Consider the following 16,207-nt stretch of genomic DNA (forward strand, 5'->3'; position numbering starts at 1 on the left):
CAAAAATACAAGCACTCTTGGTGAGAGAAAATCGAATAAGATTTTTAAAAAGGAATTTGGCTGAAGACATTTACTACAGCATTTCCAGTAGCGTATGCAGGTATCTAAGAGATTATGGCAGATTTGATAAAGCAAAGGATTTCAGTCATTCTAGATCATAAATCATGTTTCTCTGTGTTAAGAATTATAATTCAACAAGCTCATATAAGATATAAACTTAGTTTGTGTCTATTTACTTGACTCTAGAACAGATATTCCAGAGAAATATAATTTCTATTAAAAGGTTACACAAAAGAACACTGTTTAGAAAGCAATTTTAAAAAAATACTTAAATTCTTATTGTTATTGCCAGCATGTTTTAGGATCCAGTCCTGCAAAGTCATATCTTGAAGTCAGGGATTATACGTGTGAGTAACTGTTAGGGGTGTCCAAGTATTAGAGTAGAAATCTTCCTTGAATTTCATCCATTGGCAACGGGTGAGGGAATAAGTCCATGGATGGTTTTAAGCTACTTTAAATGCCCTACAACAGCCAAGTTTTTGTTCCAGGTGTCTAAGGAGATCCTGAGTGAGTCACACGTGTAGCTGAGAGGTAGAGCTCAGGCACCCCACATTTCACTGGTATTTTACTGCAATATTCAGAACAAACTCAGAACCAGATTTTGCAAGAATTCAGAGCTGTCCAACATCAATTTTTAACCTTCAGCTCTTTCAGAGACAGTCATGTGTATTTATTTTGAATGTCTTTATTTCTTGGTACCTTTGACCAATCTATCCTTCAACCTGATCTCTATCACCTTTCAAAAGGGAAAGCCATTGACTTCGTCGGTTTGTCTGGGAGAGCCACATTGCTCCTACCTGCAGAGTTGCACCTCCCTTGGTTTTTTCTGATGTTCATTAGAAATCTTTTGTTGTGTTTGTAGCCAGGTAGTTTTAAATAAAAGAAAACAAGCTGGTTATTCGATTGCATCCTCCATGGAAAACTTTCAAACATAACTTAAATACGTTAACTAAAAGGCTGTGTGAGGCTACCAGAGATCAGGTAAAGAGCGTTACACACATTATACTGAGGCAGCAAGTGACTATGTTGTGGTTTTGTGACTTGTCCCAAGTCATATGGGTTAGTGTAGAGAGAGGCAGCCGCAGAGGGCAGTTCAGACTGCAGCAAGGGCAGCCGCCCTCTGAAAGCTCCTGTCACCCTTCCCTGAGCTCTCAGGGAGCCCAGAAGGGAAAGAGTTAGGTGGCACAAACCTCTCCCCTTCTTCTGCCATCTCACCTTTCCCATATGACCAGGACATTTTATTTAAGGCCTTGTCCTTCTGTAAACCTATAACTACCCAGACTGGGTAGTTAACATTTCTCATTGACTGCATTTATATATAACGTATTACATACAGGTCTGAAGAGATTTTATTTATGCTAGCAATATAAATAGGGCCACACAAAAGCTTTTCATCTCCCAGCTAATCTAGTATCTTTGTTCCTGCATTACAGTTGTTCATTTTCTCGCAAGCTCTGAATGTTTCTTTGTGCTCTTATCCCGTAATTATTTCATTAGGATCCATAAGGCTGTTGCATCAGCACAGCACATTCAGCCCAGGTGTTGTTAAAATTATAATCTATGGGAAGCAATCACAGTATTCAGCAGCCTGCAGGTCACGCCTGCTCTGTGTGGTTGGCTTGTTTTTCATTATGAATTTTCCACACGGTTTAATCCAGGATAATATATTTAGATGTAGGTCTGGAAAGCAATTAAAGGATTTGAGAGTGGATTCACTTTCCGCAATGGATGGGATTTTCTCTTAAACGTTAATGAAGTAGGCCAAATTTTTGGAGCCACTTCCACAAATGATGATTGTGTATGTGGGGGATTCTACTATAATATCATAACTCTTAAACATGGCAAACAAAACCTTCTTTTATTTTATTGACACTCAACTTGTCCTTTAGAAAGACAAAGTTACAGCGTGGTTTAACCTTTTTACACAAGCAGAAGTCAGCTGCACTAAAACTGCATTGAAGAACAAGGAATGACTCCACCAGAAGTCCCAGGCATCCCACTGCTCAGTGTGGCAGCCCTGCCGTGATTGCTGTGCCCTTGTGATGTGGTGTGCCATCAGGTGCCAACAACACCCACCCACCACATAGGAACTGGAGGTCCCTTTATAATGGTGCATGGATATGCCTGAGCCAGCCAGCAGGTCCTGAAAAGTTCATCTTGGTCATGCTGGAGGATTTTGCAGTGAACAGTCTTTCACGGAAAAAGCAAGCATGAAAATCCTGGACAGGAGAACACCAACAATCACCTGGCCAAGAGTTTTACTATGACAGGACCCCTGCTACGGCTTTCAGGGTCTTGCAACACACTGTGCTTTATCATGACAGCCCAGCAACTGAACTGAAATGCAACCAAGAGGTAGAAGTGCTTCTTCACATGTTTTACCCATACTTCTCTCTTTGTTTGCACATCTTTCTTTGTGCTAAATGAAGATTTACAGATCTATGGGAGGTCTGGAGCCATCTCTTCACTCCTGGCACTTTCAAAGGTACGCAGAAAGAAGAGAGCCTGCCCTGGCCATCAGCTATTTCCTCCTATTGGAGGCAAGCACTTCACATAACCCCCTTCACTAACTCTTGAGTTATGTCTTGAATGTGTAGAGATACTTGGGTTGAGTTCAAGCAGGATGCTCCCTGTAATTGATTCAAGACCTGGCAAAAGTATTTCCCTGCCCAGCAGTCCTGCTTTATATGTTTCCACCTCTGCAGTTCCGCTTCGTGAACTTTTTTGGCTTTGTGACTGTCACTGTCCCTGAGCATTTCCTTTCTTCTACCAACACAACAGCTGATGGTGAATGCATGTCATACTTCAAACTTGCCTTACCTGACTTTAGGGGTCTCTTTTGCTCAGGAGACCCCTGCATTCATGTACTCAGCCTTAGAATAATAGAATCATAGAATGCTTTGAATTAGAAGGGACCTTTACAGGTCATCTAGTCGACCCCCCCTGCAAGAGCAGGGACATCTTTAACTAGATCAGGTTGCTCAGAGCCCTGTTGAATCTGACCTTGAATGTTGCCAGGGATGGGGCATCTACCACCTCTCTGGGCAACCTGTTCCAGTGCCCCACCACCCTCATCGTAAAAAATTTCTTTCTTAAATCCAGTCTAAATCTGCCCTCCCTTAGTTTAAAACCATTGCTCCTTGTCCTGTCACAACAGGCCTTGCTAAAAAGTCTGTCCCCGTCTTTCCTATAGGCCCCCTTTAAGTACTGGAAGGCTGCTATAAGGTCTCCCCGCAGCCTCCTCTTCTCCAGGCTGAGCAACCCCAGCTCTCTCAGCCTGTCCTCGTAGGAGAGGTGCTCCAGCCCTCAGATCATTTTCGTGGCCCTCCTCTGGACCCGCTCCAACAGCTCCATGTCCTTCTTGTGCTGAGGGCTCCAGAGCTGGCCGCAGTGCTGCAGGTGAGGTGTCACCAGAGCAGAGCAGAGGGGCAGAATCCCCTCCCTCGACCTGCTGGCCACGCTGCTTTTGATGCAGCCCAGGGCACGGTTGGCTTTCTGGGCTGCGAGCGCACATTGGCGGCTCATGTCCAGCTTTTCATCCATCAGTACCCCCAAGTCCTTTTCCACAGGGCTGCTCTCCATCACATCATCCCCCAGCCTGTATTGAAACCGAGGATTGCCCCGACCCAGGTGTAGGACCCTGCACTTGGCCTTGTTGAACCTCATGATGTTCACACAGGCCCACTTCTCCAGCTTGTCCAGGTCCCTCTGGATGGCATCCCGTCCTTCTGGAGCGTCAACTGCACCACTCAGCTTGGTGACATCCTTGGCCACCAGCCTTGGAGTCAGCCTTGGCCAGTTCTGCAAAACTAATCGGTGCTAATGCAAGCAATGTGTTACATGCCAGCAGAAAGAAGAGGTTGAATCCACTTTCTGATGTAGAGCTATGTTGTGGCAAAGGGCTTACGATTGTGAAAGCTGGCTAATCTTTTAACCAGTCAACAAATATTAAAGGTGAACAACTACTTAAACCAAATTGACCTTAAAGCTTCCTGTACACTCTGAGTTACTGCAAAAAGCAGGAAGATATTTGCCTCCGAAGCCCAGCCACTGAAGGAAAAGCTATTGCTTCCTTTCCCCACAACCCGCTCACCCTCTGTGTTGCCTTCAGACTTCCCAGGGCGTGAGGCTTGTGCACCACTACCTGGGTAACTGATGCACAGCGGCATCTCACACGCACACACATATGTAAGCAGGCACACACACACACACACACGCACACACACAACCATTTATGTGCATATGTCTGTCTGTGTCTAAATACAAACACATACTACATTCTTAGTACTAACCATATTTCTTAATATATGGAGTTCACAGTTTGTGCCTGGAAGGGACTGTGTTTTCTTGCAAAGCCACCTAAAAGGCACCAGTTTCAAAAGACATGTAAGCGGTCAATATAAACACAATTTATGTGCAATGACTGAATTCCTCCAAGCTCCAGAGATAGGAAAGACTTTTTGTCAGATGCCTTTTAGTTTCAGACAGATTTCTGAAGAAAATAATTAGGTTTGTAAAACTGAGGCCAGCATGTCTTCCCATTGATCATGGAGCTAACAGTGGGTTGCCCTCAGGGTTGTGTTCACTGCAAACAGAATACCAGCTTGGAAAGAACAGAAAAAATCTCTTCCCTGGAAAAGCTTCCCTATTTTTTCCCTTGGAAAAAATAGCTTCCCTGGCCATCTTGCAGCACGATGGCTCTCTGGACAGATCCTGAGGAGAGTCACGTTAAATCCTCAGCATCAGGTGGCTCTTGCTAGTGTTTGCTCTCAGGAAGGTAAGATATTCTGGGTGCAAAAAGCCAGCAGAGAAACGATAATGTTCTGGGGTGCAGGACCGAAGGAGACTACCCTTCCGTCCTGTCACAGATGGGCAATAGTAACGTAGCACTGGAAGACAGGAGGAGAAATCAGGGCCAGTGCTGATCTCTGACTCCTCCTTCATCAGTTTCGGGTTTCTTTACGTTAAATTTTCAAGCAAGTCTGAAAGGCGAGGATATACACCTGAGGGATACCAGGAAACCATTGCACTGATCAAGCATTACTGGCGTTTATTCTGCCATTACTTTAGCTACTGTACTCATATGTAACTAAATATTTTCCCATATATAGCTAAATATTGTTTTCATGCTATAACATGCTAGCTTAAGTCTTACAGGCTATGTGTTTTCTTCAGGGGTTTAGACAGGGTAAGCAGTGATTTTCTACTCAACCACTTCCCCAACTCCTGAATAGCCAAATATTTTTCCTAATGTGAATAGTAAAATAGTTTTAAAAGTGAATTTTGGAGAAGAAATGTTGTGCTGTAGAATAAAATTTCCTAGATCTGAAACACTCTGAAAATGTCAAACCCTCATTGAAACTCCTACAATACTGTTTCCCAACCATATCAGATTTGGGTTTGTTTGGTTTTTTTTCAGTGTGAATGGTACAGAGAAAACATGAAGTGACTGCACCTCAGACTGCTGCTGCTACTTTGGGTCAAGACTGTGTGTGAAGAGTATTTTAGAATAAGTGCCCTAACTTGAAAAACTTTACTTTTTAACAGGTTAAATTATTTACTGCATAGAGATATGCAGTAAATATTGCAGTAAATATGCAGTAAATATGCAGTAAATATTGCAGTAAATATGCAGTAAAATAATTATTATGTACTGCAGTCCTATTATGTACTGTGGTCCATGATTTTCTCCATGACACACCTATATGTCTCCTGACATCTGTCACTTCCCATAAACATCACAACAAAGCATCACCTATTTATCGTCATCTTTCCTTCTACTCCTCTTCCACTACTGCCTTCCTACATCTCTAAAAAATGTCTGCACCTCCTGCCACAGTTTCTCGGTGCATGGGGAAATGGCTGCCCTATGTTCCTACATTAAAATTAACATTGTTATTTCTGTGCAAAGGGGAGCAAGTGATGTTTTACTTCTTTTTTGCAGAGACACATGAGCCGTGTAATATCTCTTCTTCCCTCACACACTCTTTCTCCACCCTGAGCCTTTCTAGCTTTAAAGATGAACCCCTCATAGTCTCAGACCTGGTTATCACACACACAGTTGTTCAGCTCAATAAATGTTTACCCTAATAGATTAATTGATAAGTGACCCTCGTAAAAGCAAAATTTCTGGGTTTTTTCTCGCTCTTCTGAACATTACATGCCACAGTGAACAATCATATATATAAATATCCACATCCACACATACACTCACTGTAGGCTATATGGCAGAAGATTAAAATACAATTCATATCCTCAATGCCTGGAGAAGAGGAGATGCATTAGTCAGTGGAACTAACTACCACACAGTCTTACTACAGAGTAATTAGTAGCATGACTGTCGGGCACAAAGAAAAAAAGTCTTGAAAGAGCTACAAAGGTTGAAAAAGCTGACTAAGTATATTACTTGTTATTAGCTGCCAGGTATGTCTTCCAACTTAAATTGTAAGAATTATTTATAGCAGGAATTTTCCCCAATAGCAATAACTGCAAATGATTAATTCATACAGAAAGCTAAGATAATTATGAATTATTGCAAATTAAACTCCAAGCACTAAAAATAAATGTAAATCTTAAAAAGAGACAGCTTTAAAAGGGATTACTTTTCCCAAAGAAGCTGGCAAGGTAGTGCATTACTCAGCCTGATGGAGAGAACCAGAAGTGTTTTTCTCTAAGTTTCAGCATTTAAGGAACCTGTAGGCAAACCAGCAAAATGTCACTTCTCCCCGGTGCTTGTAACAACATCGTGCCGCTTCCCATGGCAGCATCCAGGACATCTTGCTAGAGAGGAATTTTCAGCTGAGCTCAAAATTTTGACTGCTAATAAGTACTATTCTCTAACATAATTTCCAGACTGCTGACCATTTGCAGCATCGTTGCCTGTGTGTTTATGGCTATTTTATTTGCCTGCAAAGCTCACTTGGCCACACAGGGTCTATGGCACCACAGAGGTGATTCAGGAGAGTCTATCGTTCAGTCTGCCAAAGCCTGAGACTCAGATACCACATTAAAACATCTTTTTTCATCACCAGCTTTATGACGCTCCATGCCTTTAAGCCTCTGCCCTAATGGCTTAGGGGTGTTTCACTCAGAAGGGAGTATTTATAAGTCCTCAAAATTTTGATTCCTAAATAAATATATGCTTTTGGAACTCATTCCAGAGTTTATCATTATTTCCTATTAAAAATTAATAAAGTGATAATATTATTAAATCTGAGTATAATAAGCATGTGTATACTTTAAAGGATAGTTAAAGCAAATAAAAGGTAGAAACTTAACAAAAGAGGTTGAGCTGACCAGCATTTTTCAAAGCATGAAATTTTGCTCAACTGTTCTTTTGAAAGCTCAAATAACAACTGGAAAAAAAGCCCACGGCTTTTCTTCCCTCCTTTTTGCCCAGTCTTAATTAACAATTATATAGTAGTAAAAAGTTGAATAGAAAAACCAAATCATCAACAGCTTCCCAAAAGTAATTGCTGATTTGGCTGTGGTCCTATTCCTTTTCTGCTTGTTCTTCAGTAGACAAAAAGGTCACTGATTAAAGATAAACAAATATTAGCGAAGGAATCATTATTTGCCCGAATACAGTTTACATCTGCAAAGCAGCAAACCTAGCAGGTTCCTGGCCTGCTCACTTCCTAGAGGTATCCACAATTTCATCGGCTAGATTAGTAAAGCAATAGTATCCATGCACGAGTAGGCATCTTTACATGCAAATAAATGTATTCAATTGCTCTCATGCTTATCCATGCTAATAGTGCAGGCATGGTTTTGCGTATCTATTTTAGCATTATTTGTCAAACAATCAATTGGCTGAAGGCAAGAGAAACTAGGACAGCAGAAAAGAGGAGTGATGTGAAGTCCAGCAAAGCAAAGTGGCCAGATGCTGTCAGTGTGAGTGTCAGCACGGCAGCGATCGACGGATGAAGAGGAGAAATAACCTAGAAGAAGGGACTGGGAGGGGAGGCAGGAGGAAGAGGAGGTTCACCTTGTCACATAGATGATACAGAGAGAGAAGCAAGTTGCTTCTACAATCATGTCCCTCATCAGAAATGGCTGGAAAAGCATCTTCTTTCTCTCCACATCTGCTTTCTGACAGGTGACAGAAACAGCAGCACCGCTGTAGGTTAACTTTCCTGTGAACTGCTGGGAATACAAAATAGCCAAACCCATCTTTTCCTGGTAGAATATTGCTGTTGACATTTCACCGACCTGCATCCCATATTAATGCTCCTTCTGCTGCTAACCAGAGCTGGTGTTCCCCTTCTCCTACTGCACACCACACAAGTTGTAAACTAAATGATGTAATTTGCTGTCGAAGTGCCTTCAGGATCTGATACTTGGAAGATGAAACATTTCTCCCCAGCCCAGTCCAGTAGATCATACTTTTCTATTTCCTCTGTGTATCAAAGCAGGAGCTCTGTTTTGGAAATTCAACTTCAGAATGAATGTGCCCAACTCCTGAAGTTGCTGGTTAAAAAAGTTTGGAAAAGACAAACCATTTATTAGCCATCATTCAAGAATCAATGGCTTATTAATAGTCTTGGGTGGTATTTGTCAGGTACCAGCATAAAAAGTCCCATATAAAAATAACACATGGTGGCAATGTCAAATAAAATCAAAGCTACCTGCATGCAAACAGAAGAGAGATGTGCTATCAGCATATCCTCTCCCATTTTTCATTAGTTTTAGAAAAATCTGTGTATAGCCAATAACTCACTGTACTGAAAATTTACTCCCATTCCCAAGGCCTGTTGAACTTCATGCAGAGATAGATTAGGACCCTAGAGAGCAATTTAGACCATAGACATTTATCTTCTACTGTTACTCACATTGGCAAAATTCCACAGTGTAAATGTCTTTTGTTATGCCTGAAACTGGGTGTTTACAGCATGAAATGCCTGCTGCCACAGAAGCACCAGCATACATTTAAGCACCGCTTCCTAAGAAACCTGCACCAGTGATGAAATCGCATCACATTGAAAATGGACACCACTAAACTGGTTAACATACACAGCAGGCAATGCAGTTAAAGGAATAAATGATTTGCATAGTGATGACATCATCAGCTTCAGTCTGACATTTGGCTCTGGGACCATTAAACTCATTAAGAGTTTCCTCACATTCAGCGGTCTTTACCAAAAGCAAAGCTCAGCAAAGACAGTGAAGCAAAGAACAGTTCACAAAGTTCAGTGTTGGGTGACAAAAAGAAAGCAGTGTATTACGTGATAATGGTCTGGTTTTGGCTGGGATAGAGTTAATTTTCTTCACAGTAACTCATATGGGGCTATGTTTTGGGTATTTGTGCAGAAAACAGTGTTGACAACACAGGGACGCTTTCATTACTGCTGAGCAGTGCTTACACACAGTCAAGGCCTTTTCTGCTCCCCACCCCACCCCACCAGCGAGCAGGCTGGGGGGGCACAAGAAGCTGGGAGTGGACATGGCTGGGACAGCTGACCCCAACTGACCAAAGGGATATGAAAGACTATTTTAAAAAAATGCAAATCTTTGTTAAAATGTGTTTCTTGATCGGTTCAATGCAGTTAATCTCTTTTCTAACATAGATTGAGAAGGAAAGCAATTCATAATGATGACAACCAAAAGCCACAGGCTGGGTACAATACTTGGAACGCTGTGCAGAGCTTCCAAGACAAATGAGCAATTAAAATGCCAAATGGTGCAAATTCCTAGTTTTAGGGAAAGAATCAATCAGTGGCACTATTTCGATTTGGCTCGCCAATAAAACGCTCGCGTGTTTAAGCGTATGAGCAGGGACTTTTTTCTCCCTCTGTGTCTGTTCTGGCACATCTGAGCGGGCACGGAGAGGTTTTGGCGTGGCCCAGAGCTGCAGGCAGGCAGCCCTGCCCGCAGCCCTGCCCGCAGCCCGGCACGCCCGCTGCTTGCCCCGGAGCATCGCTGCCGGGGAGGGGAGCGGAGCGGAGGGGAGCGGAGGGGAGCGGAGGGGAGTCCCCCCTGCGCCGCTTCCAGTGCTCCCTGGGCTCACGCGGGGACCAGAGGTGCCGCCTCCTCCTCTTCTTCCTCCTCCTCCTCCTCCTCCTCCTCCTCCTCCCCGCTCCTGCCCTGCCGGCTCGCAGCGTGCGGCTGGACGGGGACCTGCGCCGGGAGCGGGGAGCCGGGCCGGGCGGTCGGCGGCCGGGTGCGGCGCGGCGCGGGGCGCGGAGCGGGGCTGGGGGCTGCGGGGCTGGGGGCTGCGGGGCTGCGGGCTGGGGGCTGGGGGCTGGGGGCTGCGGGGCTGCGGGCTCCGGGGCTGCGGGCTGGGGGCTGCGGGCTGGGGGCTGGGGGCTCCGGGGCTGGGGGCTCCGGGGCTGGGGGCTGCGGAGCTCCTGCGCCCGCCGAGCCGCCGGCACGGCGCGGAGCTGCCGGCCGGGCTGCCCGCCTGGTCCCGGCAGCCCCTGATGGCCTTTGTCTCCCTGCAGCGAGAGAGAGGGACGGGGACCATGGCTTGGGGCGAGCTCAGCCTCCTCCGCTGGCTCCGGGAGAGCCGGCAGTCCAGGAAACTAATCCTGCTGATTGTGTTCATCGCCTTGCTCCTGGACAACATGCTGCTTACGGTAGTCGGTAGGTAGAATGGGTTTTGGGTTGTTTTGTTTTTTTTTCCCCTCCCGATTTATGCCAGAAATAATCTCCAGTGACAGATGTACTCCCTGACTGCACGATTAATGCTCTCAGACCAAACATTTTCAAGCACTGTTTTTTTTTTTAAACACGAATGATAGTCTAGGTATTGCAACCACGCTGCCATGCACATCAAAGTCTCACTTTATTTCTATCTATCTTAATTGCAGGATAAGGAATAGTATAAAAAGGTCTTCGTAGTTCTTTTTTTCTGCTAAATGCCACTAATACTTCACGGAACAATAGATAGCAGTATTTTTAGCCCATCTTCATTTTTTCTCCTGTGGTCATGCAACTGAAACAACAGGCTAGATAACATTGGAGATGCCTGTTTCCTTGCGATAGTTCCTCTTTCCCCCACATTGGTCTTAAAATGATAGGTTAGTAAGAAAACTACCTAACTGGGTTTTAAGAAAAGCACTTCTGTGAGTTGGTTTAATAAAATAATCCAAGTTTTGATCAAAGTTGAAGATGCCACTTTTACTGCCTTCAGTGGCGTAGTGTCAAGATTTAGGAATCTACTCAAATAAAACGCTTGCACATTTTTCACTGGTAGTTTTAGAAGTCCTCATATTCAAATGTTTATCTGAATTTAAAGAAAAAGGTTCAGAGAAGCTAGCGGTTCACGGATGTGCACACACACATGAATGCACATGCTTCTCTCAGAAGTGAATTGGGCTGTGCAGAGCTGGCTCTCGGATGCTGCTGCAGTGTCAGCTCCTGAATCAGACTCCTGAATTTCTTGCGGAACTTCAGCTTAAAAGCTGATGCCACAATGTAGACGTTAGCTAAAAACATATACATTTTTATAAAGTCAATTCTGGATTTTTTTTACATGAATATACTTTCTTATAAAGTTATTAACATTTAATTACTTATTCAGTAATACGTATGCTAGAAGCCCTAGAAATTATTGCAGTTTGCAGACTTATTGAAAGAGTGGGCTTCAGGAAGAGGTGCAAGACAAGGAGGGGTGATTCTGTCACTAGCGTTAAACTGAATGAACCTGACATCTGTTTTTACAAATTCTGAACTGCTAATTTCTGAGATACATATTAATGCAATTAAATTGCAGCTAAGATCCTAAGGCATATAAAGAAGGTCCCTTCTGGATGATCTTTTCAATGTAAATTTTTAAAAAATAATGAGATATGCAAACAGTAACACATTAGTTCTGATTACTTAATATAGGAGTGCTATGGGGTTTTTTTTCCTTCTTATGGCTGTTACTTATCAATATTTTTGTGGTTTATTTTAGAAATGTGCTTTATTACAGTTTTTATATTTTGGTTTAATAATAGTTTCAATGCTTTTCTCATCTTTCATGTTTTCACAATCTAATAAATGGATTTGTGCAGTCATGCAACAAAGAGACTTCAGACATGGGGTGTGATACTTACATTTTGCTTTCTGAATGATGTCTGTGTAGAAAATCTTATATTTATGAAAACTGGCAAAAAATAAAGACTAATGTAAAAGAACTTTTTGTTTTAAACTGCACTTCTGAGTTACAGGTGTGTTTTTTCCCATGAGCAAACTTCTATTTCAGTTCTGTGTTTCTGCCATTCAAAATCCTTACTAATGTGCTCTGTAGGAAAGCCTTGTATTTCCTAATCAATGGCAAAGCAAACAAGAATATTTGGTGATTCCATTTACAAATAACCTGATAGTAAGATGCCAATATATTCTATTTGTTTTTCCAGTGCCAATAATTCCCAGTTACCTTTACAGCATCAAACATGAGAAAAATGCCACAGAAATCCAGACTACTAAGCCTAACGTAGTCTTAACAACGATGGACAGTTTTCAGAGCATCTTCTCCTACTACGACAACTCCACAATGGTTACTGGAAACGAATCTGATAAGACACGACTCAGAGAGCTGCATCATACTCAGACAGAACAAATGATAGTAAACGTGACTCCTTCCCCATCTGACTGCCCTAAGGAAGATAAGGACCTGCTGAATGAAAATGTTCAAGTCGGTCTCTTGTTTGCTTCAAAAGCAACAGTGCAGCTAATCACTAACCCCTTCATAGGGCCGCTGACAAACAGGTATGTTATTTCTGCTACGTTACTCAGTTAGGGTTTTATATTGATGTTTTAGTCCGGACTAGTATTTCAAACAAAGTATTTTTAATCCTACTGTGGCCCTGGCTTACTGGCCTTCTCACTTTATGTGGAGGAATATTTTAGTGAAATACGTTCGGTGAACACTTCTAAACACCTACATCCTTTCCAAAATAAATTGGTAAGCTGCACATGAGCCATCTGATACGTGCAGTATCGTACACTTTTCCTCCAGCTCCTGAGACCTCAGGTTTTTATAGAAACTTTTGCTGAAATGGTCTTGAAACATCTTCAATACAGTTATATGGGGCGAAAAGACACTACAACATAGTATTTACGAAGCAGTGTGAATTGATATCTGTTACACCTACATTAGGCAAACGTGATATTGAAACTGTAGGCAGGGTTCAGATCCCTCCTTTGCTCTCACAGAGATGCACAGCTCTTGGTGTGATTTGGTATTCAATGATTTGGAGTCGTCCGAGGTAAGAATCAGTGGGAAATTTGTGTGGACTTCAGTGAAAAATGAACAAGTGTCAAACTTTGTTGATGCCGTGTTTATCACTGAGTTCAGTGGATCACAGGTTTCCATCAGTACATGATCCAGCCCAGCCTTCAAATGGTTCTCTCTAAATTCCTGCATGTATATGATGTCTTGAACAAAATATGTTTAAATGGTACTTTACAGAAAAATTATCTGAGCCAGAATCAAGGGTATAAGCACCGATATCAATGACTTACAACACCCCCCCCAAATCCGAGCACTAATTATGTTTACATGGAGATTAAAAAGTATTTATAATATCATTTACATTTTTTATGTTAATAATTAATTTTATTTTACTGTTAGAATTTTGTGTAACTGTTCCCCACAGAAGCAGCTGCAGTCCTAAACAGAATGAGAGCAATCTCTGCAGGAAACAAACTCCAGTTGTATGTAGTCTTGGGTCACTAATTTTCATATTTCTTATTTAAGCTGTTTCTATAAAGAAGACTTTTTCCTTTCAGAAAATAATATGCGGCAGAATTTTGTCCTTGTAAAACACTTTAGCTTAAGCAGTCAATGCCTATCATATGTGACAATACCCAAAACAACCAACACACTTTAATGCTAGATATTTCAGGTTTTGAAGCCAAAACTACCTTTCTTAGGTTTTACAGCTCTTATATATATATAGTCTGAGTGTTTTATTTCAATCTTATAGAAGAGTATCCAACTGAGGGCTAAGCGGTGGTTTGACTCACAATGTTATGAATTTGAAACCTGTATTCAATCTGTGGAACTGATCTAAACACAAAAGCTTTAAATGAGATAGACAGTTTCATTTCTCTCTCATTTCACCTTATCTCCTACTGCATACCACCTACACAGATATAAGTATGCCACTGCGAAATTACTTTTCCACAAATACTGCTGCAAGTTGAAGAGGAAAACAGATTTTTGTTACCTGGATTTTCTGTATTGTTTTGTGAGGATATGATAGCTCATCCACAGGCAAAGTAACATAATGTCAAATAATATTTTCATAATAGTTCTTTAAGTATTCTTCTAGATTTTCCCAAATGTCTGAATTATTGCCCTATTGACATTTACTTTTCTCTGTTAGTATCATCATTTCCACAACCTGCCAAACCAGGAGAAAGGCAATAATACGCTCCACGTCGTCAACGACTTTTTCAATAGCACAGTTACATCATACTGTAGATATGATCTCCGCTCTTTCTTTGGTAGACATCTGCCTAAGTACGAGGGTGCGTGTCCCTGCCGATGCCTCTCTCTGTGCCTGTGCATCTCAGGGCTGGAGCCTGGTGCTGCCTGTGCCAAGGCACGGGGTAACACCTCTTCCCCGGAGCCGGCTGCCAGGACACACGTGATCCATCCTTAGGTTTGGCAACGGGGCAGTAGATGTTCTTGTAGCATCTCCCTTTGCTGCTGTTAGGAGCAGGGTGGCAACACACCTGTGTGAACATTAGTGCTGTGAGCTGAGATTTCCTCCTGGAAACATCCTACAGGGTTTTTGCACGGGGCTGATGTGTGATTGCAATCACAGGGGCAGGTTTGCAAGCTCAGATGCCCAACAAGTGCAAGAAGAAAAATCAAGGAGCACATCATCCCGGTGTCCTGTGCGACAGACTCTTCTGTCATACAGCAGAAATGAGTGCCTTAGTGGCAAAGTGGCCCTAAATTAGATTTAAGGATTACTGGTTTTCTTTCATGCGTTATTTGTATCTTGGTACCAGTGTCTGCCTTTCTTCTGAGAAATGTTTAGTGGGAAATATCAGTTAACACATTTATCAATTAACTGTAGAAGTCATTGGCACAAAAAATCCCTAAAGTTGACACTTCCTAGTAACAATGTGTATGATCAGTTAAAAAGCAGTATGGAAATGGTGATTATTATAAATGAATCAGAAAATATCTGAGTTATCACTATAAAGACTCTTCCTTACCACTGATAAGCTCTTTAGTGATAATTGTTATTGCCGTTACTACTTTTACAAAATGTCAGCAAAATATCACAGCTTAAGGAGAATTGGTTGCTTAGTTCAAGATTCATGTGCACAGTTTGTTAAGATGCCCAGTAAGTTTATTTTTCAAATAGGTAGCGCCCTGTGTTCATGGTTTTTATTTTTCAATCAAATATAGTTGTTCAAGAGTGATTTAGATTTTTAACTGAGTATGGAGTTACTGGCTTTCAGTAGGCGCTGGCTTTGAGTGCTTGAGGTTGTACAGGATGCAACAGGATGTTCCATTCGTATGAGTCTGTGCCAGTAATTACTTTATTTTAGGTTTTCTGGAAGCTTTGTAGGCTGGTTTTCCCTTTTTTTATACCTACTGGAGGTGTAGATTTTTAAAACTAAATTTCAAAGTTGGTTTCATTCAAGAAGTAAGTTCTGCTAAAAATATTTCTTATTTAAAGCCCAGCTCTTTCCGTGGAGTACCAGACAAAACACACACCTGGCTTAGTGAAGTGGTTTGCAATTCATGAAACAACACAATTTACCCTTGGTCTAACAAAGTCCTAGCAAAGGAAACGCTAGGTGACGGCTTTGCCATAGGATGTCAACAACACACTTCCCACCGTGGCACGGTTTCAGGGCAGAGCTGATAAGATTTTGTGGCTCAGATGCACATTATGTTGTTCCTTGTAGTGAAATTGGTAAGAAACTATACAAATAGCACAGCATTTGATACAGGGCACTTTGTGAGGAGGGTGCACTGGCAAGGGGAGATTGAAGGCTCTGCCTAATCCTTTCCAGTGAAGAGAGTGGGCAAAAGGCTGCTGTGCCCTCTATAACTAACTGATTTGCTCCATTAGTTTTTTCAAACCCTTACCAGAGTTATTCTTACAGAGCTTTTTCAAGCTCTATGAATGAGGCTGTGAGCCCAGCTGTGCTAGCTCCACGATCCACTAGAGCCAATAAATCTCTCCCCTGC

At 42.3% G+C, this 16,207-nt stretch overlaps 1 protein-coding gene across 2 annotated transcripts in view; it reads left to right on the forward strand.

Moving 5' to 3' along the window:
- The first annotated feature begins 10,056 nt into the window (after positions 1 to 10,056).
- Positions 10,057 to 16,207, forward strand: part of SLC18A2 (solute carrier family 18 member A2) — a 30,737-nt gene continuing 24,586 nt past the window's right edge. The window contains exons 1-3 of one of the 2 annotated variants that reach the window (XM_072870059.1): positions 10,057 to 10,079; positions 10,500 to 10,641; positions 12,402 to 12,753. In XM_072870059.1, the coding sequence (XP_072726160.1) occupies positions 10,521 to 10,641; positions 12,402 to 12,753 (473 nt within the window). In that variant the 5' untranslated portion in view covers positions 10,057 to 10,079; positions 10,500 to 10,520. Of the gene's footprint in view, positions 10,080 to 10,144; positions 10,220 to 10,499; positions 10,642 to 12,401; positions 12,754 to 16,207 lie in introns of those variants that run through there. The other variant, XM_072870058.1, reaches the window with a different exon arrangement.

Source organism: Ciconia boyciana, chromosome 8 (genome assembly GCF_034638445.1).
Source record: "Ciconia boyciana chromosome 8, ASM3463844v1, whole genome shotgun sequence".
Lineage (NCBI taxonomy): Eukaryota > Metazoa > Chordata > Aves > Ciconiiformes > Ciconiidae > Ciconia > Ciconia boyciana.